This window comes from Maylandia zebra, linkage group LG20 (assembly GCF_041146795.1).
Source record: "Maylandia zebra isolate NMK-2024a linkage group LG20, Mzebra_GT3a, whole genome shotgun sequence".
NCBI classification, from domain to species: domain Eukaryota; kingdom Metazoa; phylum Chordata; class Actinopteri; order Cichliformes; family Cichlidae; genus Maylandia; species Maylandia zebra.
This window is the reverse complement of record NC_135186.1, coordinates 239,866-265,321: the sequence shown is the minus strand read 5'-3', so window position 1 is coordinate 265,321 and position 25,456 is coordinate 239,866. Positions and strand designations below refer to the sequence as shown.

Sequence of the window (25,456 nt, the reverse complement as noted above, 5' to 3'; positions counted from 1 at the left end):
TTCCAGCTCCAGCTGCTCAATTGTTTTCTTTTCTTTGGTAAAACTGAAGCAGTCGCTCTTCTGCATTTTTCTCGATAAATTGACTACCTGATAGAACGTCAATTAGCAAACCTGTGATAAACGCTTAAGCTCATCTTTTGTTGGGACGGCTGCTTTCTGTTTGGCTGTGGTTAAGCTGTGAAGACGCTGTGTTGGAACTATATGGAAAGGTCTTCTAATATTTACAGTGCATTTGAAGGTGAAATCAGCTAACCTTTACATAGTAACCTACTTAATCTGGGAGTCCATTGAGTTCAGTTTTACTTTATTTATGCATCACCAAATCACAACAACAGTCACCTTAAGGCTCTCAACAGGAGTGGGCAGTTTATTTTAATAAGGGCCTACGTCAGGAACTGGGACTGGTGTGGAGGGCCAGACTAATAAATTAATTTTATCCCTTTATAAGCTCATTCGCACAGCCCTCCACAACAGTCCCAGTTGATGACGGTTTCCAGTTCTCTATGAGCAGTATGGCAACTGTGGGAAGGAAAAAGTCAACTTTAACAGGTAGAAACCTCCAGTAGAACCAGGCCCAGGAAAAGGCAGCAATCTGCTGCAACCGGTTGTGGGTGAGTGGAAAGACACGAGGGCTACATCCACACTAATGTGTTTTCGTTTGAAAACGCATCGTTTTCACTCCGTTTTCGCTCAAGGAAAACGCGTTTTGAAAACGGTGCTTTCGCGTCGCAGTGTGGACAGCGAAAATTGAGACTTTTTCAAAACGATGACACATTTTAGTCATGTGATGCAGTCAAGTGACCAATTAAACTAAGATAGCGGAGGGTGTTATACAGCAGTTGTTTTGTTTGCTCTCAATTCTGACAGCCCTATCAGTCTGTACATGCTTCAGAGAGCTTTTCTTCATAATCTTTAACTCGCTTTTGCAACTTTGTACTTTTGAGTTACCCGCAGCAACAAAAATCCCAGTGCTTTTCCTTGACCTTTTGCCGCGACGTTTCAACGAGCCAGAAAGTAAATGAACGGCAGACATAAATGAGGCAGGTCGAATCGTATTGTGCTTCACGCATGCGTAGTACTGGAACATAAGCGTTTTTGGCTATTTCAATGTGGATGCACAACTCTGTGAAAATAACTGAAAACGATGGTGTGGACGCAGAGCGTATTCAGACGAAAACGCTGTTTTCAAATCTATCCGGGCTAGCGCGGACGTAACCAAGAGCAGAGGGTGACTGGACAAAAGACTCACTATGCCAGAGTTTAATAATTAAATGCCCATAAAAATTATATTTTCAAGCTACTATTTCACACCAAAAAGCCAAGAAGGAAAATGAGAAGACAAAGGTATGCCAGATTACACAAGAACCACACTGAACATCTTTGGGGGGGGAACCACACACACACACACACACACACACACACAATGGAGCACCATCAGTCATGGATTGGCCTCCCCACCGCCCGGACCTCAACATTACTGACCTGGTGTGTTTAACAGAGAACAAAGCGAAGGACAGCCAGCAACCAAAGAAGAGTTTTGAATGTCCTTCAAGAAGCCTGGAGAACTTTTCCTGAAGAGTACTCAAAGAAATTACAAGAAGGCTTGCTTAAGAGAGTTCATTCTGTGTTGAAAATTAAAGGTGGTCACACCAAATATTAACTTTCCAGCTTCACAGAATTGTACAAAATATGTTTTATGCCTTACATGCTGCATTTGCATTTATATTTCTATCCACCACTGCACATATTTCCAGTTTTTCTAGCAAGATGTAAAGAAATGAGGGATGGCTCAAGACTCTCTACAAGTCATACAAACCAGGCACCATGGCAACAGTAATTACAGCCAGCACTGGTGCCGACAAACAAAATATAATCTTCATGAGGACCCGTTTAAACAGAATAAAGCAGCTGCACATGCACACTTACTCACTCCGACAGCGTTTGGAAGATTAAATCACCTTCCAATATGAAGAACACACATGCTAGATTAAGATGATTACAGTTAAATGCAGATGATTGGGACCTGGGTGGGTCTAACATGCTTTTACTCCAGGGACTAAAGATCATCTTTGAAATGGTTTTTAATGTAGTCAAGAACTATCAGGTAATCCTCTTCAAATCCATTTTAGAGCAGAATACTGCAGTGAGTCTAAGAGGGCATACCGTCAGGAGAGACGCACAGAGGCCAACACAGTACTGCACTTGAAATTTACTTTTTACATCACAACTTGACTGGGAAAAAACAAAACGTGTGTAATTTATTAGAAAAGTATTTATGACACCAACATGTTATGGGGGAAAAAAACGTATACTAGCCAAAGTGCAAATATGAATCAAGTGGCGCAGTAAAGACACTTTATGTTTGGAAAACAGGATGATTTAAAAAAAAAAAAAAAGCCTGGTCACGGTATCCACAACTCATTTTCTCATCAGTTCTTCCATGTAGACGGCGTTCATACGATAAGCTGCCATCCAGTTGTAGGCTACATTATAGTAGCTTTGGTAGCCTTGCTCTTGAAACGGGGACACGGAGGCGTAGTAATCATTCCAGGCGCTGTAGCAGGCTCTCCAGTACGTTTCAGCACACCACTCGTCCTCTTTGTCAGTGCAATCTCCGTCTTCCTTCTTCTCCCTCTTCCGGTCCCTTTCCATCTTTTCTTTCTGTTTTTCAGTCTCTTTTTTCATCTTTTTTGATTCTTCTCGGCGTGCTGGGGCCGGAGCTGTCTGATTGGTTCGCCTGCCTGATTTAATGCTCAATGCAGATTCCCGGCTATCGGGAGGAGGCACAGCTCTCCCACGTGTTGCACACAGTGTCTGGTCAGAGTTTCTGAGTGGAGGAGGAGTATAAGCCTTGGGTTTGGTGGGGCTTGCTTGTTGTGTGGGTGGAGAAGGTGGATGTGTCATTGCAATCTGAGGCTTAGTGACAGCTCTGTTCTCAGCTCCTGTGGTCTCATTTGAACTTTCCAGTGTCGCATCATCTTCCATGTCAGATTCAGAACTGGAAGAACCAGAGATGGACCTTGGAGGTGAAAAGTTAGATTTAAGCTGTTCGACATTTTGTGTAAACATTTGCGCTCCATCATCATCAAGTGTAAGATACTCCTTATGCCCATTCTGATCGCTGGGTTCACCATCCTCTCTGCCTCTGAACTCTCTGATGATCTCCACCGATCTCCCCGGACCTGTAGTGATGAAGTCCTGGAAGTCCCGCTCGGCCTCCTCAAAGGTCACAAACTTTGACCTGCAGTGCTTAAACGAGCTGAGAGGAGGGATCTTCGGCAGACTGTCTTGGAGCTCTTTTCGAGTCTGTGTCACCTGAGCAGGCAGAGTATCCTCTGTGGAAGATATCTTTCTAGCATCCTCTTCACAGACTGCCTCTCGCCTGGGCGTTGGATGCTTCTTCTCTGGCTTTCTTTGACTGCCGGGCTCCACAGCTCGATCCTCAATGCAATCAGACACAGAGACGTCAGGCTTTGCACGTCTTTTCTTCTCTGCTCTGGGAAACAGCCGGGATACCGGGTCTGGAGTGGACGCTTCAGTGCAGACATCCCAGTCGCACGGCTCATCCATCAACCTGGGCTCTATCGTGGCTAAAATGACAGCAGACAGATGAGACCGGAATGACTTTTACCGATTAATATTGAATCAAAAGTAGACATGAAGAGAAAAGTTGTGCGTGCTGCATGTAAAAGCCCCACAGAGACGTGAACAGGGACTCACATGGCAGCGCAGACAAACTAAGGCCACACTTCTGAGCGATGGCCATCATCTTGTTCTCCTCCTCGCCATGGCAACAGTAGGTCACAGCCAGTCCCTGAGTGCCTACAAGCAAAATGTAATCTGGATGAGGACCCACTTAAATAACAGGAAGGGATAAAGATGAATGCAAGAGTCGCGTATAATGGGATGGCAGCTGCACACAAACACACGTGCACTTAGAGAGCGTACAGAAGCTAAGATTGAATAACCTCAATTCTGGGGAAAAAAAGTTAAATGCAATTAAATGCAAATGACTGGGAACGTTCTGCCTTTGGTGGTTGGGCCAAAAATGCTATTGATTCAGAGAGAAAAGAATTTGCTAAATTATTTATAAAAAACATCAGTCTAGGTCAAAGACATATGCCACCAGAAGAAAAAGCTTTGCAACATTTTTTTATTTTATTTTAGGACAATGTTGACAATGTGCCGGTGAATGGCCACTCAAATTGAAAGCAGCATAACTAACCTTTTCATCAATTTGTAAACTCTAAGTAATATTTTTCCCGGAGCTATTCTAGTCTGTGTTTCGCATCAAGCTAATTGCACATCTAAAGAATAGTGTTTCTTCCAAAATGTGAGATGGAGGGAGAATCAATTCTACAAAAAAAATAAAAAAAATGATGCAATTTCTCTTCAAACATATTTTCCTGCTGCGGTGCCATTAGCCACCTGTGCTGCCTGACTTGGTGATGTGACAAGGTGAAAATGCTGAATGTCAAACAATGCTTGCTCTCGCTGCCTCTAAAGCAGCGCTGCACACTAACCAAAACGTCCAGCTCGTCCAATTCTGTGCATGTAAGTTTCCCAATCCTGCGGCACATCCAGGTTTATCACCAAGTTGACCTTCTCTGCATCTATACCTCTTGAAGTCTGAAATTGTGAAACACAAAGATTACTCAAAGTTATTAGGCTAACAGAAAAATGATTTCGAAAAATTCACGTAGATGTGTGGAAAGATGGAAGGTTTCTGCATCTCACCAGGTCAGTGGAGATGAGCACCCTGCACTGGTACTGCTTCAGTTTTGACATTGCCTCCAGTCTCTGGTCCTGACTCAGACCACCTGCAGAGGCCAGACACGACACCTCATTAAATCTGATAACGTCAACTGAAAGTCGCTGGCACGGAAGCATTAAAAATACACACATTCACAACACTGTATGAAGGTCATTTTAAATATGTGCACTGAAACGTTGCCAGGCAACACTGCAAATCATAAACCACCTGGCCAAAGAAATAAAGTCAAGAAATGAATGAATTCCAATGTCTAAAATTCAAAAGCAGCTGGTATACCAGTATAGAAATGCCTCAAATCAATTACCTGATTTTTCACAGTATTACCATTTTTATTGACTCATCCTAACATTACATTACATAAAGCAGTCTTACCAGAGATGCAAACAGCAGGCAGACCTTTGGAGGACAGGATGTCTGCCAGGTGCTGAGCCCTGTGGTAGCAATTCATCACATTAGCATTTGAGAAAGCTTTTTTTAAAATAATTAATCCTCAGATCTAATGCATTCTATATAAAACAAGTATAAAAAATATACTTTTTCTTGGCATTAAATGCAATCACATACCGTGTGTGTAGGTTTGAAAACACCAGCGCTTGGTTGAAGGGGATTTTACTAAACAGCTCTAGCAAGTGCTGCACCTTCTCCTCAAAAACCTTGTGAGGTAACGGATGGGACTGAACCAGCTTGTAATACTGCTTCAGACCTGACAGGGGGCGACACAAGGACGACATACATGCTGTCATTAATTCAACCTGACCTAACAACTTTGGTCCTTCGAGCAGGACGTGCTCTGTCAGTGATGTGTGTGAATTAAAAGGCTCGAGTTCTGAGCTACAGATAAATCCATTTTCTGACATTCACTCAAAATAAGCACAGAGAGTGTTTTTAACTTAGCCTTATTACTGTCAATCATATCTCATTCCCCAAGAATCTTCTGTCAGGAAATAATCCCATCAAACATGTCAGTTTGCAGACTTGGTTATCCATGCAGTCTTATTATGCAGAGTCTCTGTTGCTATGACAGCAATTTAAATACATTAGAAAATGTCAAGAGAGGCCAAAACTCAGGAATCTTTATCTTTTCCATTTATTAAAGTGGGTCTTACCTTTCAGGCCCATATCACTTGGATTTAGCCGTACAAAGGTGGGCTCTCTCATGTAGCGGGTGAGGTGCTGAGCAAGGGATTCTGGGTAGGTGGCGGAGAGTGCGAGCATCTGTTTGTTCACAGGCAGCGAGGAGAAGATCCAGCTAAAGAGGACCAGGATGATGGGTGAACTTTAGGTTATGTTGGTTTGTAAATGTGGTTACGACACGATATAGAAACGGCTTCAGTCTAAATGTACTGCTTGCTCGCTACAGCGGCCTGCTGCTCATTTAATAGGAGTATAATCACAGAAATTGTATCCTCATACTTTATCTGTTCCTGGAAGCTGCCCTCCTCCAGCAGCTTGTCTGCCTCGTCCAGAACAAACAGTCTGATGCTGGCCGTTGACAACATGCCCAACTCGATAAGCTGCTTGATGCGACCTGAGCACACAACCGGAACACTGTTACCGAACAAAAACAACAGCGGCGTGGCAATTACGTGACGTGGCACTGCCGACTACTATCCCGGGTTCCTACCAGGTGAGCCCACGGCTACATGACACTTCTTCAGGTGGGTTTTGTCCTGACTCACAGGCCTGCCGCCAATGAAAACATGGCACTCCAGGCCCTCCATGGCACAGCCTATGGCCATGACCACCGAGTGGATCTGCACTGCTATCTCACGTGTCGGAGCCAGCACGAGAACCTGCAGGAGGGAAAAGTGTCCAAAATGAAAAAAACAAAAAGGCTTATACTCGATTGGGAGAAGATTAAGGATGAACAGTAAGACCCCAGAGCTAATAAGATTACATTTGTTCTACAAGACCAGGTGTACCTCGTCTTTATCAATCATTCTTCCCTTTCATTCATGCATTTGACACTAAGCAGCTTAAATTCAGCAGAAGGCCATCTGCTGGTCATGAAATGATTAAATAATAAAACTTCCCCTTTCCCTCTTCTGATGACGTTTTACTTTAACCGTCCGAGAGCAAACGTAGGTCATATCCTCATAATCAAATATTACACTGACCTGGGTTGAAGGATTCTCCAGGACCAGAGATTCCAGGGCGATGGTGCAGAACACGCATGTCTTTCCTGTCCCAGACTTGGCCTGCACAATCAAATCTAAAAGAAGAGACTCAGTGAGCGATGCACAACAGGGCTGGCAAATGACAGTTTTGGCATCAGCAGTTAATTACCATGACTGGGTGAAGTACTGCTGCCTAATCCTCAGCATCAAATCAATTGTCTCCCACCATGGTTTAAATTAACAAGTGTTTACCTCAAGTACAATGAAATTAACTCATTCACTGCCAGCCATTGGCAGTGAATGAGTTAAACCCATTGACTCATTCACTGCAATTGACGGCTATAGACGTCAATGGCAGTGAATGAGTTAAGCACATTCTGCATCACCGCTGCAGCCGAGAGCTTTTTCAACACACGGGCAACCTCCAAGTGGAAAGCAACTATTCTGAATTTGTACCTCGTAAAGGCTGTAAAATGTTTAAAAGCAATAAACGCTTTTGATCCCCAAGAGTGATTTAGCACCATGATGAACAGTTGTGGTATCTATGATAGTCAAAAGAAGGACTAAAATACTTAAACTGTTTTCTCTGCAAATGATTTAAAAAAATGACCACTTTTCAACTAATGTAGTTGTTTCGAGCTTTTCAAAATAAAATACTTTTAAATATCCTTTAGAACTAAAAGATTTGTTCACATTTGACCACGGCTTTGAGGCAAGTTCACAACAAAAGTCAGTGTACAGTCTGAGTGTAGTACAGCTACAGTAGATGGAAACTTGATTTTTCTAACAATAAAAAATCTGTGATTATTGAACAAAACAAAAGCAATATTCCTAAAAATAGTAATAATGTTTTGCCACCATTTCCAATACCATGAAAGCTATGAGGATTAAAAAGGAGTCCATCCGATGAGCATTTCTAACCCAAGCTAAGCTGCTCTACTGTTTCGTAATTCAACTAGATTTGGACTCATCAGATATCATAATCAGAATCCTTTATTATTCCCTAAAGAATTATGTGGTTACAGTTGCTCCAAGACAATAACAACGGTAACAGACCGAACTAAAAGTTCACAAAATAGAAGAAACTCTCTAATATATAGCTCAGTTATGAATATCCAGAATATTACACAGATGAAATACATATTATTGAAACAGATAGAAGCTGAAAATGTGTAATTTGATATTGTATGAAGAATTTTTATAAGGAACTACATTAAAATGTAATACATGATTGAATTATTCAGAGTAAAAACAATTTTTGGAGTACAGCTGAAGTTGCGGGGCCATATTAAACCCTTTTCTAAACTAATAATATAGCAGACCTCTGCAGTTAGTCGATAAATATTCGGACAGTTACACAAAGTTCTTTTTCCCTGTGTACACCTCACAGTGGATTTCATGTCCACTCCAGTCACCCCAGTCATAAACTGTTCAGACTGCTTCCATCAGGAAGGAGGTTCTGCAGCATCCGGTCCCGTACCAGCAGACTGAGAGACAGCTTTTTCCATCAGGCCATCAGACTGCTGAACACTTCATAGACACCTCAGCTTCACTACTGGAACTTTAACATTATGCACTCCATACTGTACAGTAACGCCACTGTTTTGCACATATTCAACTCTGTATATTTTATTTTATATATTTTATTTATTGTTTACTCTATTTAATTTGTAAAATATGTGTACACACACACACGTAGAAAAATATTTAGTATACACATCCAGAAATGCATATACTATTATATATTGTACATATATTTATTAGTTTCAGATGTAGCCATTCTTGTATTTTGCTTGTTTACATTATTGTATTTGCACAACTCTGTTGCTTGTGAAGCTCGCACACAAGAATTTCACTCACATGTGCTGTACCAATGTACCTGCACATGTGATGTGACAATAAAAGTGATTTGATTTGATGAAGATGTGACTTTCAACTTATTTCAAGGGGTTCAACAGAAGTATTGCGTTAAGTGTTCGAGAATCAGAGGCACCATCTGTCAAAGAGGGCGGAGTTAATGTTACAAACTACGACTGTGAAATCGCAGGGATGCATGGCTGCCTGTGAATCTGGACCTCGAGTGTTTACTGACGATGTGCATGCTGGTAGCAGGAGCAGGATGTACCTTGAAGTGTAAAGGGGAATTCAGATTCCTCCAAGTGCTGCAAAACTGATGGAGCACTGCATCACAATGCAAACGGAAAATGACTCAGAGCATACAGCAGAAGCAACCTGAGAGTTTCAGAGGGCAAAGAAAGTGGGAATTCTTCCTAAACCAGCTGTTTAGGGTCTGGGGTCTTACTGCTCATCCTTTTGTCAAACCTCTGAATTAAAGCTGAACGTTTTCCCTTCAAATACATTTTGACAATTTGATTTAAAATTCACAAAAAAAGCATCAGTGTCCAAATACTAACGAACCTAACTCTAACACACCCAGCTATTGTACAAACAGATTTTTAGATCAGATACACGATGGTTTGTCTCTACTGCCATGATATCAAATGTAATAACCTTTTTACATTACGTTCTTTTAATAAGCCTAGAAGAGCTGGGAATCGAACCGCCAACCTCCCAGTTAGTAGATGCGCTACCTGATTACCCACAGCCAAGTTTTATGTCCTAGATTAATAATCTGCATAAATTTGCCCATAAGTGTGTTTTTTGATTGCAGTAATAATAGTGATAACAGTATTTTTTCATTTCATATTTATGAGGAGATGCATTGGATAAGCGGACGATAATGGATGGATGGATTTATGAGGCATAATATGTCACATCACATTAATCATGTGCGTCTAAATATTTACGACCAGTATGCTTTGCAACAAAAAATTAAAATACTTTAAAAAGCTGTAAAAAAAAAAAATAATAATAATAAAAATCTTAACTATAGTGCCAGTCATGTATCTGAGCAGACATGCAAATTATAACTGATGGTTAACAGACAGATTCTGATCCCTGATGTATGTAAATGCACTAATGTAAGTTAGTGGTTTTATTTCGCGTGCATACATAAGGTATTTTGTTGCTCTTCTTATAAAAATCAATTATAAGTTTTATACACTGAAAACTTTAATATTCCTGCCCCCAGCACACACACATGTGGACCCTCCCGCAGTTTTGTTCTGCACCCACCGAGTCCGCAGCGGCCGAGCGGGATCGCCTTGAGCTGGATCGGAGACGGCTTCTGAAATCCCGCGGCGGACAGTCCGTCCAACACGGGCTGAGACAGCAGCAAGGAGCCGAAGTCGATCCCCTCCGACAGAATCACGTCTTCGGTCCGTTTTCGCGCTTCGATATCGTGAGCTGCTTTCCTCACGGAGGTAGCCATGTTTGCTGTGCTGTTCACTGCCGGTGACCCGGGTAAAAAAAGCAGAGCCACAGCTGCGCTTTAGCCCCCTCTAGCGATGCGGAGGGGGAATTAATTTCTCTGCACAATCATCTGGGTGTGATTGGTCGATTACACACTTTTTGGCAATAAATCGTATATGGTTGGAAACCCTGTTTATTTCCCCCTTAGTGGTGCTAAATTTTTAAGGAAAATGCATTTGTGGGCTGAGCAGCAGAGTTGACTATGTGGGCTGTGCCCATGAAAAACTTGCAAAATCTTCTCTCCCAATGCCAAAGAAAGTATTCTGCTATTGAATCTTGTTTGGTGCAGTTTATGGGATTGAATTTTTGAAGTCTGAAGAGGCATATTAGCAATTTAATGGTTTATTCATTTGGTAGCATGTGGAAGAACCATCTGAGAACCATACCTCCTCCTCATGCTGGTCACCAGCTTGGTCACGTACTGCTGTGGGATGGTATCCCATTCTTTAAGCAGCATTTGTTGCAAGTCAGCCAATGTGTCAGTGTTGGTGACTCTGGCACGAACAGCACACCCAAGTTGACACCAGAAGTGTTCAATGGGGTTGATGTCAGGACTGCAGGCACACTATTCTATCATGCCCACTCTTGAACTCTGAAGATAGTCTCTGATAAACCTCATTCTGTGAGGCCGAGCATTATCTTCTTGGAGGATAGAGTTCGGTCTCAGACAATGGAAATAATGAATTGGTATTGGTTGGAGAATTACATGTTGAGATCTCTTTGCATTAACAGTACAGAAGTATTCATTTATGGCAAAAGGTCAATAACCCAAAAGTTCTTATTGATGGCCTTTAACAGATCAGTGCAGGAAACTGTCTTTTGATGAGGTTACAGCCAATGTTAGTTAGTGTCTTAACTCTTAAAAAGGATGAATTATTCATTGAGGTTTTTCACCATGCCAAGAAATTGCAAATGTAATCACATATATAGGGAGTGCAGAATTATTAGGCAAATGAGTATTTTGTCCACATCATCCTCTTCATGCATGTTGTCTTACTCCAAGCTGTATAGGCTCGAAAGCCTACTACCAATTAAGCATATTAGGTGATGTGCATCTCTGTAATGAGAAGGGGTGTGGTCTAATGACATCAACACCCTATATCAGGTGTGCATAATTATTAGGCAACGTCCTTTCCTTTGGCAAAATGGGTCAAAAGAAGGACTTGACAGGCTCAGAAAAGTCAAAAAATAGTGAGATATCTTGCAGAGGGATGCAGCAGTCTCAAAATTGCAAAGCTTCTGAAGCGTGATCATCGAACAATCAAGCGTTTCATTCAAAATAGTCAACAGGGTCGCAAGAAGCGTGTGGAAAAACCAAGGCGCCAAATAACTGCCCACGAACTGAGAAAAGTCAAGCGTGCAGCTGCCAAGATGCCACTTGCCACCAGTTTGGCCATATTTCAGAGCTGCAACATCACTGGAGTGCCCAAAAGCACAAGGTGTGCAATACTCAGAGACATGGCCAAGGTAAGAAAGGCTGAAAGACGACCACCACTGAACAAGACACACAAGCTGAAACGTCAAGACTGGGCCAAGAAATATCTCAAGACTGGTTTTTCTAAGGTTTTATGGACTGATCAAATGAGAGTGAGTCTTGATGGGCCAGATGGATGGGCCCGTGGCTGGATTGGTAAAGGGCAGAGAGCTCCAGTCCGACGCCAGCAAGGTGGAGGTGGAGTACTGGTTTGGGCTGGTATCATCAAAGATGAGCTTGTGGGGCCTTTTCGGGTTGAGGATGGAGTCAAGCTCAACTCCCAGTCCTACTGCCAGTTTCTGGAAGACACCTTCTTCAAGCAGTGGTACAGGAAGAAGTCTGCATCCTTCAAGAAAAACATGATTTTCATGCAGGACAATGCTCCATCACACGCGTCCAAGTACTCCACAGCGTGGCTGCAAGAAAGGGTATAAAAGAAGAAAAACTAATGACATGGCCACCTTGTTCACCTGATCTGAACCCCATTGAGAACCTATGGTCCATCATCAAATGTGAGATTTACAAGGAGGGAAAACAGTACACCTCTCTGAACAGTGTCTGGGAGGCTGTGGTTGCTGCTGCACGCAATGTTGATGGTGAACAGATCAAAACACTGACAGAATCCATGGATGGCAGGCTTTTGAGTGTCCTTGCAAAGAAAGGTGGCTATATTGGTCGCTGATTTGTTTTTGTTTTGTTTTTGAATGTCAGAAATGTATATTTGTGAATGTGGAGATGTTATATTGGTTTCACTGGTAAAAAATAAATAATTGAAATGGGTATATATTTGTTTTTTGTTAAGTTGCCTAATAATTATGCACAGTAATAGTCACCTGCACACACAGATATCCCCCTAAAATAGCTAAAACTAAAAACTACTTCCAAAAACATTCAGCTTTGATATTAATGAGTTTTTTGGGTTCATTGAGAACATGGTTGTTGTTCAATAATAACATTATTCCTCAAAAATACAACTTGCCTAATAATTCTGCACTCCCTGTAGTTTTGGGGAGCAATATATTAGTGATTAGTAAAGAGCTTTTTTCTAAATGGATCCATAGATCTGTTGGGCAGAAAATGTATCTTCAAGGTGAATTTCATTCAACAAATCACAATGTCATTTTTTTTCTTTTATTGCACCTTTTCTTTTTTAGCTTTATGGATTCATTCATTCAGAGTTGTGTAGGTATTAAGGATGATTATAAACAGAGACACTGACACTGAGCTCATTCTCAAATAAGCCACTCTTTGTGTCATTAAGTAACTCAATCAGGCTAACATCTCATTAGTTTTTAACAAGAGAACATAAAAAGGTAGGGATAGGTATCCATAAACTACCAGTTTATTCCATTATTGGCTCCAAAATGTGTGACAAACCAGCGGGAATTCTGTAGACATATCGGTCGATCCTGTATGAACGTTTTGCATCATTATTAGCAGCTGCAAATTGAGCAATCATGGAAAGTGCAGTCTTAGAGGCTATCAGACAGACTTATTCTCTCCACAATCCGGCTCGGCGGATTTTGTTTTCTGAGAATTGCAAATCATCTGCGGCCTCCTCTCCTCTTACTGGGCTTATTTAGAGGGCCTCGCTTCCCTCTCAGAATATCAAGCACGCAGTATCTGTTGAACAGTTTTGTAGTTGTTCTGATTGCTACATTATTTACCAAATGATTAAAAAAATACTAAACACATACCTGAACCTGCTCTTTCTTTGCCTTGCTGACAATGTGGCCATTTTAGAGTTAGACGTGTTGGATCTGACACTTTTTTGTTTGTTGTTTCTTACCAGGCATCACTGAGGTTTTTCACACTGTGACCATATTCTTCTCCTGATCTTCACAGAGCAAAATGGAGAGTGCTGCCTTCCACAGAAACTCTTCATCATCTAACAGCTCAGCCAACACGGAGCTCTTGTCCCGGACTGGTTACACAATTCTGGCCGTTATCATGGGTGTGTTCTCTGTGGCAGGGATCATCCTCAATGTCGTGGTGATTGTGGTGACGGTGAAGCACAGACAGCTGAGGCAGCCACTCAGCTATGCCCTGGTTAACCTAGCTGTTTGTGACCTGGGCTGTGCTGTGTTTGGAGGCCTGCCCACCACAGTAACCAGCGCCATGGGATACTTCAACCTGGGACGTGTGGGCTGTGTGTTAGAAGCCTTTGCTGTTTCCTTTTTCGGTGAGTCTACTTTTTCTTTTTCCTCACATAAACAAAAGAAGAAATACCTTAATGTATTCTAGTACAAGTAAAAGTACCTCAAGTAAAACCACCTGAAGGGAATTTTGTTATTTTATGTAAGATTTGCAAAACTGCATCTGAATAAATGGCCTAAATGGCCTGTATTTATATAGCGCTTTACTAGTCCCTAAGGACCCCAAAGCGCTTTACATATCCAGTCATCCACCCATTCACGCACACATTCACACACTGGTGATGGCAAGCTACATTGTAGCCACAGCCACCCTGGGGCGCACTCACAAAAACACAAGACTTCTGGAACAGTGTCCTTTGGACAGATAAGACTATATTTGACATGTCTGCATATATATTGCACAGTGGTGAAAACCAAATATAGCATATTGGCACAAACACTTCATACCAGCTGTTAATCACAGTGGTGAAGAGGTGATGATTTGTATTTGTTTTGCAGCTGTATACCAAAGCATTGTTGAGACAAATGTCAGTCTGACAGCTAAAGCTTGGCCACAATGTGGTCATGCCACAGATAAATGTGTCCAAGCACAGCAGCAAATCTACAACAGAATGGCTGAAAAAGAAACGAGTCGAGGTGCTGTAGTGACCTGGTCAAAGTCCAGACCTTGCTTAGTATTTCAAATGCACACAGTCTGTGGAAACTTTCATTTTCTCATGACTGCTTTTGAACTTTTTGAGCTTAAAAATAGTTACTTAAAATGAATTATTTAAGATATTTTGAAGGGAAGCTTTTGTTTTTAGTTACATTATGTACTGTATTTCATGTATTTATGTAAAATCTAATGTGGAAACTAAAATTTAAAACTATAGTTATTGTCATTGAATTAAGATTAGCATTTCTTCCTTGAAATGTAGCACTCAGGTATAGGACAGGTGTCTCAATAGTGCGCACAAATGCAACACTTAGAAAGCAAAAGTCATAAATTATTCTGTCTTTTCTTGCAGGTATAGCAAGTCTGTGCACAGTAGCAGTCATTTCTGTTGAACGCTACGTAGTGGTGTGTTATCCCATGGGTGCGGTCCTCTTCCAGACCAGGTACAGCAGTGACCATCAAGATCTCACTTGGGAATGTTCCTTGCTGTACCAAGCATGTCAGACACCATCTCTGTTGTCCTTAGGCATGCAGTTGCTGGAGTGGTACTGTCCTGGGTGTGGTCATTTGTGTGGAGCACTCCACCTCTGTTCGGGTGGGGAACTTTTGAGTTGGAGGGCGTCAAAACCTCCTGTGCTCCTAAATGGCATAGCCGTGATGTTGGGGACATGTCCTACATGATAATATTCTTCTTCCTTTGCTTTGCCTTGCCCTTTTCTGTCGTCATGGTTTCTTACTCGCGGCTTTTATGGACTCTCCGCCAGGTGAGCAACAAAGGCTGCGCACACCATATATTTTTGTTGATTGTACTGAAAACATAAAGGAGTCCTCTGCGCTTGAATTTTTTTCCTAGGTAACCAAGCTGCAGGTATCTGAAACAGGAAGCACAAGTCATGTAGAGGTGCAGGTGGCACGCATGATAGTAGTGATGGTGCTGGCCTTCCTAGTCACCTGGCTGCCATATGCTGCGCTTGCACTTGCTGTCATGATAGACTCCAGTCTATATGTTGACCCTGTCATCGCTACCATTCCTGTGTACTTTGCAAAAAGCAGCACTGTCTACAACCCCATCATATACATTTTCATGAACAGACAGGTAAGCTGGTTTGAAGTACACTTAAATTCACACATACAAACAAAGAAAAAGAGGAATTCAGGCTCATGCTGTATGTTCATGACCAACCATGATCGTGTGTTTCCAGTTTCGAGGCTACACTGTTGCTGCGGTTCTGTGTGGATGGGACCCCTGGTCCTCTGAGCCGCAAACATCTGAGAACGAGACCACAGTTCCGTTTTTCATCAAGACCCCCAAGAAAATTGTGCCTAAAAAATCTTTGGAATAGAAATGTGTAGAAATTATTATAGTCTCACTGTTCTCATTATCAACCTCTGCAATGTAGTGCAAGATGGTTTTCACAAATGTAAACAAAATATCAGAGAGTAAAAATGATGCAATGAGCAAGAAGGTTGCACAAATCTTATGTATTAAGGCATAAAAAATAACAGTAATAAAAGCAGCAGTAATAATAATAATAAAAAAAAGATTTCCCTGTTCAGGCAGGCTTCTTTCCTGTTGTCATAACCTTTAATGTATTCAGACAACAGCACAACATCTTTCTTGTCCTCTGTCATTGATATTGTAGATGCTGTCATTGCTTTTTATCTCTTTTAAAGAATAAAAATACAGTTACATTAATCAAGAATAGAGATTGCACAACTCACAGTTTGTTTACAGACATTATTTAAAAGATAAAAAGATAAAACCTCACATATGTGAGCAAAATAGCCTCTGTTTACCTCAGTCTGTCAGTCAGGACCTGAATTATCTCTCCTGGCTGAAACACTGGCACACTTTTTGGGTACGCCTCTTTTGCTTTCAGATGTGGTTTGATTTTTTTGTGGCATAGATTCAACATAGAGGAAACATTTCTCAGAGATTTTGGTCCATATTGACGTGATAATATCACACAGTTAATGCAGATTTGACAGCTGTACATCCATAATGCGAATTTCCCATCAGACCTCATCTTAAAGTTTCTCTGTTAGATTGAAACCATCTGAGTACAGTCAACTTGTCATGATCAAGAAACCAGTTTGATATGATCTGAGCTTTGTGACATGGTGTGAGCAGTAATCAGAAGATGAATACACTCAGACCCCAAGTTACACTGCCACTATGCACATCAGCTGTTGATACAAGGCAGGATGAATCAAGGTTTACATGTTGTTTCTGGCCCTGACACCTGAATGCTGCAGACGAAATCAAGACACATCAAACCAGACAAAGTCTTTCCAGTCAATTTTGGTGAACATGTGCAAACTGTAGCACCTGGTGTGGTTTCCCGCTGCTGTAGCCAATCTGCTTCAACGTTCAATGTGTTTTGTGCATTCAGAGACGCTCTTCAGCATGCCTTGGTATCTGAGTTACTGTTGCTTGTTCTTAGCTGGCAGAACAATCAGTTATTTAGGTTACTGTTGCCAGTTTGAAGCGACCTGTCCATTCTCCTCCTACATCTGGAATCAACAAGGTATTTTCTCCCAGAGAACTGCTGCTCACTCTCTTTTTTTGGACCACTCTCTGTCGACCCTAGAGATGGTTATGTACACAAATATCAGCAGCTTGTGAATTACTCTGACCAGCCCATCTGGTGCTTCATGCTACAATCAGAGTCACTTAAATCATTCTTCCCCCATTCTCATGCTCGGTTTAGCTTCAACAGGTCGTCTTGATCATGTCTACATGAATAATTGCATTGAGCCGCCGCTATGTGATTGGCTGATTAGATAGCTGCATTAACTAACAGTTAAATAGGTGTAGCTAACAAAGTGGACCTTAATTTTCACAATGAAGAAATACAGGCAAAAGCTAAACTAGAAATTTATGTTTTGCAGCAAACTGCTAAAACCCTGTGAAAGTAATAGTAAAGAACACTTGATAGTAACGTATATTCAAAAGATTTAAGACAAGAAAAAAGTAATTACATGATTTTTAATTTTTTATTAGGTATACACATCCTCTTTGCTTCTTAAGGTCTGTCCTTCTATATAACCTTTATGGCTTTCATTGATTGAAAAACATAAAATAAAATCAATCAAAATCATCAGTGTCTTGTACTCATTTTGCAACATGATACTTCATTTCAGCCTTTTGGATCCAGCATGTAGAACAGAAAACAACTAAACCTGTGATAAGTTATGTCACAGTTTGATCATTCACAGTCTCTCACGCCTTCCTAAATAAACACAAATGCAATCATACCCATCCTAGTACCATGGCTTTATTGATTACAGAAATATTGCTATGACTGAAGCCCCCCCCCAAAAAAAGCCAGAATGTTAATAGCTGTATCAAACCTGTACACTTTTGTATATACAGAGTGGGGGACCATCTATGTACATGCTACATACTGTCACACTCTGGGAAAATAAGTAGTCCTTCTGACAGTTACTGACATGTGATCATTTTCTGAATCAGTTTTATAAAAAATTAAGAAAGATGCAGAAATGACCCTGTCAGTGCCCGAGGTACAGGAAAATCCAAACTAAAATCACAGGCCATCTCACAGATACAGTACATGTTAACATGTCAGCAGATTTGGGTGTGTGAAACAGTTGTGTGCTTGAACACCTGGTGCTTGGAGGACTTACTTTGGTCCTATTTTTCTTTTGTTGTTGTTGTTTTATGGCAGCCTGTAATAATAACAGCATGAAACAACAGTGTGTCTGAGCGCTTCAAGTCCTGTTAAATACTCAGCCCAGTTAGACGCGCTACATGACAGTTTCTGCTGTATTATACACGTATTGGATAAGTCAGATTTGTCATTCAAACTATCTAGTCCCAGTGCTGCCTGCACATCACACTTCTGTCTTCGTGTACGGTCTCCAGATGGTAAGGTGGTGTTTGGTGTAGAGATCACGCGATAAGGTCATAATGTCTCATGCAAAATTTAAAGGAGGTATTCCTTCTTCAGCAGCAGCTATTTCATATACCAATTAAAACCACTGGTGTTCAATACAGAAACATGCTTAGAGAGATGGCAAGAATAGACTTGGGTAAGTTAGTCTCTTAACATCAACATCTGGGTCAAATAAACAAAGAACGAGTGACAGAAATCGACAGGTTGATGCTGATAAATTGTACCTTGCATACAATTTAAGCCAGCTTTGCAAAGGGTTTCAGGCCACTTCTATCAGGGATGAAACATACAAGACCATCTGTACCTAACACAGCATCCACAAAACAACACAAGGAATAAGTCCTGAGCTCAAGGAATGTGCAACACGTCCCCAGCCAGTCACCTACTGTAAAGACTGAGAACAGCATCCTGGAATTATCTTTGCTTCTGACAAGTAACACATATGATCATATATACAACTTAAAAAAATACATAGAGTTGGGATGGAAAAAGTGGGGATGTTGGATGATCCACTCATGATTTAAAGAGGTAAAATTGGGTGCAAATACGAGGTGTGATCAAAATGTTCTGAGAACCTGTGCATAAAAATCAAACGTCTTACCAGAATAAAATCTACCAATACAGGTCATGGCATGTGCAATCAGCTTCCATCGCAGCTCTTGTTTTTTGATCGCTCCACTGAAGTCTCGTTCTGACCACACAGTGTGCACTCTGAGATTGCACCATGGACTAAAAACTTCTAATAGAAAATATAAACTTCTGTTTCAAACTGACACGGATTTTGTGCAAAGGATCAACCCTGATGATGAGACCCGGGTCTTCAGCTTTTACCAAGGAGTGTTCTGAAGGCAGCGTGTCAGAGAAGGAGTGAGACTGGGAGTTTCCTATTGTAATGTTCTACTGTAACGTCCTGAGGAGCCTGATGGGGAATCCATCTGAACTGCAGTGCATACCAGTGTACCATCACGTCTTGCTAACCAGCACAATCGCCATGGATGAAGGGTCGTCGCTTTAAGGAGATCCGGCATGAATCATGGAGGCACAGGTATGGGGCTAACAGAACTGGGCTTCCGGTGAGACAGCTTCCTGTGCACCTCTGCACTGCGCTGAAAGCGGTCCAACGCGAGATTGGCCCTCTTTGGGTTTTTATGGACATGTCCTCAGGACTTTTTGATCACATCTTGTAGAAGAGCTCAACATTAATACCTGCACATCAGACAACAAATCCGGACAACTTCTGAGTCAAGGCAAAAGAGGAGGGAGGTGTCTAATAATAAGCAGGTTAGGATTTGTACACTTTTACCTCTCTGTCCTTCAACGATAACTTCCTCGTGTATAGAAACAGGAGCATCTTGTAGCGTAGTGTTCTTTACAGCATATAAGAACGTGACAAATATAATTCATGTCTACTACTAGTATGTGGATTGCTGAGTGTTTTTAACTGCAGTAATGATTTGTGCAATATATCTGTCCATGGGTGGTGAAACTGTTTGTTGTTGTTGTTTTTTTGGTTTATCTGTTTGGGTCTTCTTCATTTCAATATCACTGGTGTGTACTTGATGAGGTATCATAATGACAGCCACCCGGACCGCTAATGAACAATAAGGTGCAAAAATCTACCTCTGTAAACTCCAAAGATCTACACACTTTCAAGTGAGCATCAGCATGTGAGTGTGTTTTTAAGAGAAAAGAGAAAGACGGACAATGACAGAAAAGCAGAGACTGGTTGCATTTAAGGGTTATGTAATAAAGGGCTGAGAGATCAGGCGAGGGTTTAGAGTTGAGGTGCAATATTTAGAGTTTGGATTCAGGCTGAGGTGCGGCATGAAAAAGCTTCTAGTTCTACAGCTCAGTCTCTTTATATACAGCAATAGTCTGAAAGAAAAAACCATGGAAGAGAAAGTCGGGGTTCCAGCTTTCTCTTTCTTTTCATTCAAGTCCATTCGAGACTCCTTCGTCCTCAAACAGCAAGGTCTGTTTTAAAACCAGCTCACATCCTGAACACTGCCCCATACTGGGCAGCAGTAGTAGCAGCAGCAAGGAGATTCATATACTCTCCGACTTTTCTTCCAGCATCACACACATTTTTTTTTCTCTTTTTTATGTTTGGGTTCGAGCTGAGTCTTTATTTTTAAGAATGAAATCTTCAGCCTTAGTTTTGTGTGGGTTTGTTGTCATTTTGCAGTGTGTGTGTGTCTGTGTGTGTCTTTTTTTTCCTGTCAGTATGTATTTATGTGGCAGGGTGCGTGTGTGTCACTCCTTCAGTGTGTAGGCGGCAGGGTCAGTGGATGTATGTCTGACAGACAAGCTCCACGTGTCACTGTCCTCCTCATCTCATCGCCGGCACTAAAACAGCACACTCTGCCTCCTGCTCTTCCCTTGGGCTGAGAGAGAGACAGAAGAAGACAGGGGAGAGAGAGAGGGAACGATGTGAAAAACAAATAAACAAACAAACATTTGGATGTGATTTGGACACTCAAACATTGTAAATTTCACTCCATGCCAGCGACACAATAAATTCAGTTGGGTTCAGAAACACTGGACACACTTTCATGAACGCTGCAGCAATTTGTTTCAGTGTGATTAATCACACAACTTAAACTTAATCAACTAGTCAATCAGTCTAGAAAACATCACAAAACAGTGAACAGTATCTGTGTTACACCTTTCAATCACTAGTTGATAAACATTAATATTTTACTAGATTGCAAACCTACCAATCATCCAGTCATTTTCTCTGCATTGACCACTCGACTGACAAGTTTTCTAGGGGCTTGATGTGAATCCTGTTAGGTTCAGTGAGGGTGTATGTGTGCTGGAAATGCCTGGCTCAATGTGACAAACCCATCTTCATTGACCTTGCTTTGTGTACATAGGGCACATAGTTGCTGCTAATGACACTTCTCTACTGGAAATTTGAAGAAATATAATGAAATTAAAAAGAGCAGTTTGCGTAATGCTGCTTAAGCTAAATCACACTTACCAAAAGTATAACATACAGCACAGTAAAGCACTCAAATCCATGCTAATTCAAAAAGACTTTTGCACACAAAAGTCAAACAAACCCACAGCACAAAAGCCTCACTTACAGACGCTACATCTCTCGCTGCAGAAATCTAAACAGGACTGGAAAAAAACAAAAAAATCTAATGACCCCCTGTCCTCAGATCACATTCTTTGCTCTTATGAACAAACTGTTGCCCCTTTGATTCCCTCACATGAATATTAGGAGTGGCTTGCTCTGAGAAAAAAAAGGGGATTAGTGAAGTGAAATCTGAAGAATGCTTGTGGGAACAGGCTTGAATATGAAGAGGAACCAACAAAACACAGACATGAAGAAACAGCTAATAAATAATATGTTGTTTTAGTTGACAGGGTGCAGGGAGGGAAGATGGATATAATTAAATGCAATTCAGGAATGGTCTTATATAAAGTGGTGTTTGCAGCAAAGGAGCGGTGCTGACAGAGAAGAAGAAAAAAAGGCCCGGTGGCAGCCAAACAAAAAAAAGAAAGCGAGAGCGAGATTACTGACACATGAAAGAGACTGTATTTACCAGAACAGTAGGGCCACTCAGCCAGTGGAAGTAGAGGAGAGATTGTGACTCTGAGCCCTGGGATTGGCTGCCTCTCTCTGGAAGTACTGCGAGGGTGCGGAGCCTAGCTTATTGGCCATCGCTTTTTTGGGTTAGGGAGAAGGGGGGGAGGTTGGGAATATTGAGGTGTTACGGAAGAGTTGGAGTAGGGTACACAAGGGAGATTAGAGAAAGGATTAAGGAAAAGATGAGCAGTGCAGAAGAAGAGAGCATGGGCACCAAAGAGAAGGGACAGTTTATCAGAACATGACAGCGAGGCAACACAAGCAGAAAAACAAAGATACACACACACAGACTGTGATAAGGACAGAAACTGTGAAACAAATCGAAGCAAATGTTGAAGGGTTAGGGTTAATGTACAGAGACTCAGACAAAGGCAACTCTCCCCAGCTGCATTTCAGCAGCCATGTATACAAGGTTTGGTGGACTGGTTTGTTTACATGTGACGGGACTTCAGGAAAGCTAAACATACTCTAAAATGGATCTAAGGCCACATTCACGTTGCTGTACTGCTGTACTTGAAGCTGACTTAAATGCTAACGCTAGCATGGCAACCAGATCACAGTGATGTGAAGTCTTTTTAGAAAGTGTGTACATTATTGTACTTTATTGAGCCCCGTGGGGAAATTGCTCTCTGCATTTAACCCATTCACTCAGTGAAGCAGTGGGCAGCCATTGGGCGCCCGGGGAGCAGTGTGTAGGGACGGTACCTTGCTCAGGGGTACCTCAGGGTAGCTGTTAAGGGGAATCGAACCCCCGACCTTCCGATCATGGGGCAACCACTCTACCTACTGAGCTATCCCTGCCCTTATGTCAGTCACAGATAAAACTAGATTGTGCTATTTGCTTCCACTATTCGTGAATTTAATATTGCTTCTGAGTGAATGGCATTGTGCGATGTTAATACTGGAACTGGGGGATCTGTGTGTGGTGAAGGCTGAACCTGGTAATAGACCACACAGTGGCATGAGAAACGACAAAAAGCAAACACTTAGAGGAAGAGCGAGAAGAGGAGGAAGACAGGGAGCAAGTCCTATCCTGTATCATACTTTTATCGAGGATTCCTGATTTCTCTCATTTCATCCCTTCCTTCTTTTTCTTTTTAAATCTTGAGCACTTACATGACTCTGGGTAGACTGAGGATCTCTTTCCGGGATCTTTCTGGAGTTGAATCCCTTTTACAGAGAAGATGGATGCAGCTAAAAAAGAAAAACAAAAGAAAAACAAGCAACAAAGGTTATGTGGGACAGTGTTTGTGCAATTAATGTGGATATTCAAGTCAAATGCATGTACTCACTGTCAGCCAGAGTCTGAACCTGTTCTCCAAGACATTTGAAATAAGAGTGTTTGAGAGCATCCTCAGCCAATATCCGCTTCTTTGCTTCAAACTAGGGACACATAAAGACAAAATCATTATGGTGTACATGATCTGTAAACAGCAGATAATTGTAATTAATTATGTTCTTTACCTGTAAGAGTTTTGAGAGCAAGTCATGACCTTCATTGTCTATCCTGTGTGACAGAAAGCAGAGAAAAAAATTAAGAGCGGATGGAAAGAACCGAGAGGAGTGGCAGTGAGATCAAAAGCTGCACAGGAATCTGGTGTTCCCACTGTTTCCAAATGGTCATTACGTTTTCCTCCAGAAAATGAATCTTAATCTGCACATGCAGGCCTCCACTAGATCTTTATACCTGGGTGCGTGGTTCACAAGGGGCTCTGCGTGGTAGCGGGGAAAATTGTATGTCTTAAACTCTTCACTGGTGGTGATACCAGGCCAAGTCTCTTCTGTGGGAGTACCTGGAGAAGACAAAGAGCATAATTTAATACAGGGAGTGCAGAATTATTAGGCAAGTTGTATTTTTGAGGAATAATGTTATTATTGAACAACAACCATGTTCTCAATGAACCCAAAAAATTCATTAATATCAAAGCTGAATGTTTTTGGAAGTAGTTTTTAGTTTGTTTTTAGTTTTAGCTATTTTAGGGGGATATCTGTGTGTGCAGGTGACTATTACTGTGCATAATTATTAGGCGAATTAACAAAAAACAAATATATACCCATTTCAATTATTTATTTTTACCAGTGACACCAATATAACATCTCCACATTCACAAATATACATTTCTGACATTCAAAAACAAAACAAAAACAAATCAGCGACCAATATAGCCACCTTTCTTTGCAAGGACACTCAAAAGCCTGCCATCCATGGATTCTGTCAGTGTTTTGATCTGTTCACCATCAACATTGCGTGCAGCAGCAACCACAGCCTCCCAGACACTGTTCAGAGAGGTGTACTGTTTTCCCTCCTTGTAAATCTCACATTTGATGATGGACCACAGGTTCTCAATGGGGTTCAGATCAGGTGAACAAGGTGGCCATGTCATTAGTTTTTCTTCTTTTATACCCTTTCTTGCCAGCCACGCTGTGGAGTACTTGGACGCGTTTGACGGAGCATTGTCCTGCATGAAAATCATGTTTTTCTTGAAGGATGCAGACTTCTTCCTGTACCACTGCTTGAAGAAGGTGTCTTCCAGAAACTGGCAGTAGGACTGGGAGTTGAGCTTGACTCCATCCTCAACCCGAAAAGGCCCCACAAGCTCATCTTTGATGATACCAGCCCAAACCAGTACTCCACCTCCACCTTGCTGGCGTCGGACTGGAGCTCTCTGCCCTTTACCAATCCAGCCACGGGCCCATCCATCTGGCCCATCAAGACTCACTCTCATTTCATCAGTCCATAAAACCTTAGAAAAACCAGTCTTGAGATATTTCTTGGCCCAGTCTTGACGTTTCAGCTTGTGTGTCTTGTTCAGTGGTGGTCGTCTTTCAGCCTTTCTTACCTTGGCCATGTCTCTGAGTATTGCACACCTTGTGCTTTTGGGCACTCCAGTGATGTTGCAGCTCTGAAATATGGCCAAACTGGTGGCAAGTGGCATCTTGGCAGCTGCACGCTTGACTTTTCTCAGTTCGTGGGCAGTTATTTGGCGCCTTGGTTTTTCCACACGCTTCTTGCGACCCTGTTGACTATTTTGAATGAAACGCTTGATTGTTCGATGATCACGCTTCAGGAGCTTTGCAATTTTGAGACTGCTGCATCCCTCTGCAAGATCCATCCATCCATCCATCTTCATCCGCTTTGTCCGGGGCCGGGTCGCGGGGGCAGCAGCCTAAGCAAAGAGGCCCAGACCTCCCTCTCCCCAGCCACCTCCTCCAGCTTATCCGGGGGAATACCAAGGCGTTCCCAGGCCAGCCGAGAGATATAATCTCTCCAGCGTGTCCTGGGTCTGCCCCGGGGCCTCCTCCCGGTGGGACATGCCTGGAACACCTCACCCAGGAGGCGCCCAGGGGGCATCCTTGTCAGATGCCCGAACCACCTCAGCTGGCTCCTTTCGA

General features: G+C 41.9%; 3 protein-coding genes across 11 annotated transcripts in view; 1 reads left to right on the top strand and 2 right to left on the bottom strand.

Moving 5' to 3' along the window:
• Window positions 1–1,245: 1,245 nt before the first annotated feature.
• ddx20 (DEAD (Asp-Glu-Ala-Asp) box polypeptide 20) lies at window positions 1,246–10,260 on the bottom strand. The gene is made up of 11 exons (XM_004558898.3): window positions 10,027–10,260; window positions 6,892–6,986; window positions 6,399–6,567; window positions 6,188–6,302; window positions 5,881–6,023; window positions 5,339–5,477; window positions 5,147–5,205; window positions 4,738–4,820; window positions 4,524–4,629; window positions 3,721–3,822; window positions 1,246–3,590 (listed from the first exon to the last, which is right to left on the bottom strand). The coding sequence occupies exons 1-11, from the start codon at window positions 10,220–10,222 to the stop codon at window positions 2,419–2,421; spliced, it is 2,379 nt and encodes a 792-aa protein (XP_004558955.2). The 5' UTR covers window positions 10,223–10,260; the 3' UTR covers window positions 1,246–2,418.
• A 3,328-nt stretch (window positions 10,261–13,588) lies between these two features.
• On the top strand, window positions 13,589–16,942 carry parapinopsina (parapinopsin a). The gene is made up of 5 exons (XM_024806453.2): window positions 13,589–13,919; window positions 14,901–14,991; window positions 15,075–15,312; window positions 15,402–15,644; window positions 15,751–16,942. The coding sequence occupies exons 1-5, from the start codon at window positions 13,589–13,591 to the stop codon at window positions 15,889–15,891; spliced, it is 1,044 nt and encodes a 347-aa protein (XP_024662221.2). The 3' UTR covers window positions 15,892–16,942.
• A 589-nt stretch (window positions 16,943–17,531) lies between these two features.
• Window positions 17,532–25,456, bottom strand: part of LOC101472665 (cyclin-dependent kinase 17) — a 49,143-nt gene continuing 41,218 nt past the window's right edge. For 5 of the 9 annotated variants that reach the window (XM_004558902.5, XM_004558901.2, XM_076878109.1 and 2 more), the window contains 6 exons: window positions 23,751–23,856; window positions 23,528–23,570; window positions 23,356–23,446; window positions 23,180–23,257; window positions 22,020–22,140; window positions 17,532–20,849 (listed from right to left, as the gene is read on the bottom strand). In XM_004558902.5, coding sequence (XP_004558959.1) covers window positions 22,037–22,140; window positions 23,180–23,257; window positions 23,356–23,446; window positions 23,528–23,570; window positions 23,751–23,856 — 422 coding nt within the window. In that variant the 3' untranslated portion in view covers window positions 17,532–20,849; window positions 22,020–22,036. Of the gene's footprint in view, window positions 20,850–21,554; window positions 21,592–22,019; window positions 22,141–23,179; window positions 23,258–23,355; window positions 23,447–23,527; window positions 23,571–23,750; window positions 23,857–25,456 lie in introns of all 9 variants that reach the window. The other 4 variants (XM_076878107.1, XM_076878110.1, XR_013094719.1 and 1 more) reach the window with 3 other exon arrangements.

Excerpts from the sequence above, each read along its gene's own strand:
- ddx20 (XM_004558898.3), bottom strand. The coding sequence starts at position 10,222 with ATGGCTACCTCCGTGAGGAAAGCAGCTCACGATATCGAAGCGCGAAAA. Across the intron at positions 6,024-6,187 it reads AGCTTCCAGGAACAGATAAA|CTGGATCTTCTCCTCGCTGC; the intron begins GTATGAGGATAC and ends GGTCCTCTTTAG. Across the intron at positions 3,823-4,523 it reads TGGACGAGCTGGACGTTTTG|GCACTCAGGGACTGGCTGTG; the intron begins GTTAGTGTGCAG and ends TTTTGCTTGTAG.
- parapinopsina (XM_024806453.2), top strand. The coding sequence starts at position 13,589 with ATGGAGAGTGCTGCCTTCCACAGAAACTCTTCATCATCTAACAGCTCA. Across the intron at positions 13,920-14,900 it reads CTTTGCTGTTTCCTTTTTCG|GTATAGCAAGTCTGTGCACA; the intron begins GTGAGTCTACTT and ends CTTTTCTTGCAG. Across the intron at positions 15,313-15,401 it reads TTTTATGGACTCTCCGCCAG|GTAACCAAGCTGCAGGTATC; the intron begins GTGAGCAACAAA and ends TTTTTTTCCTAG.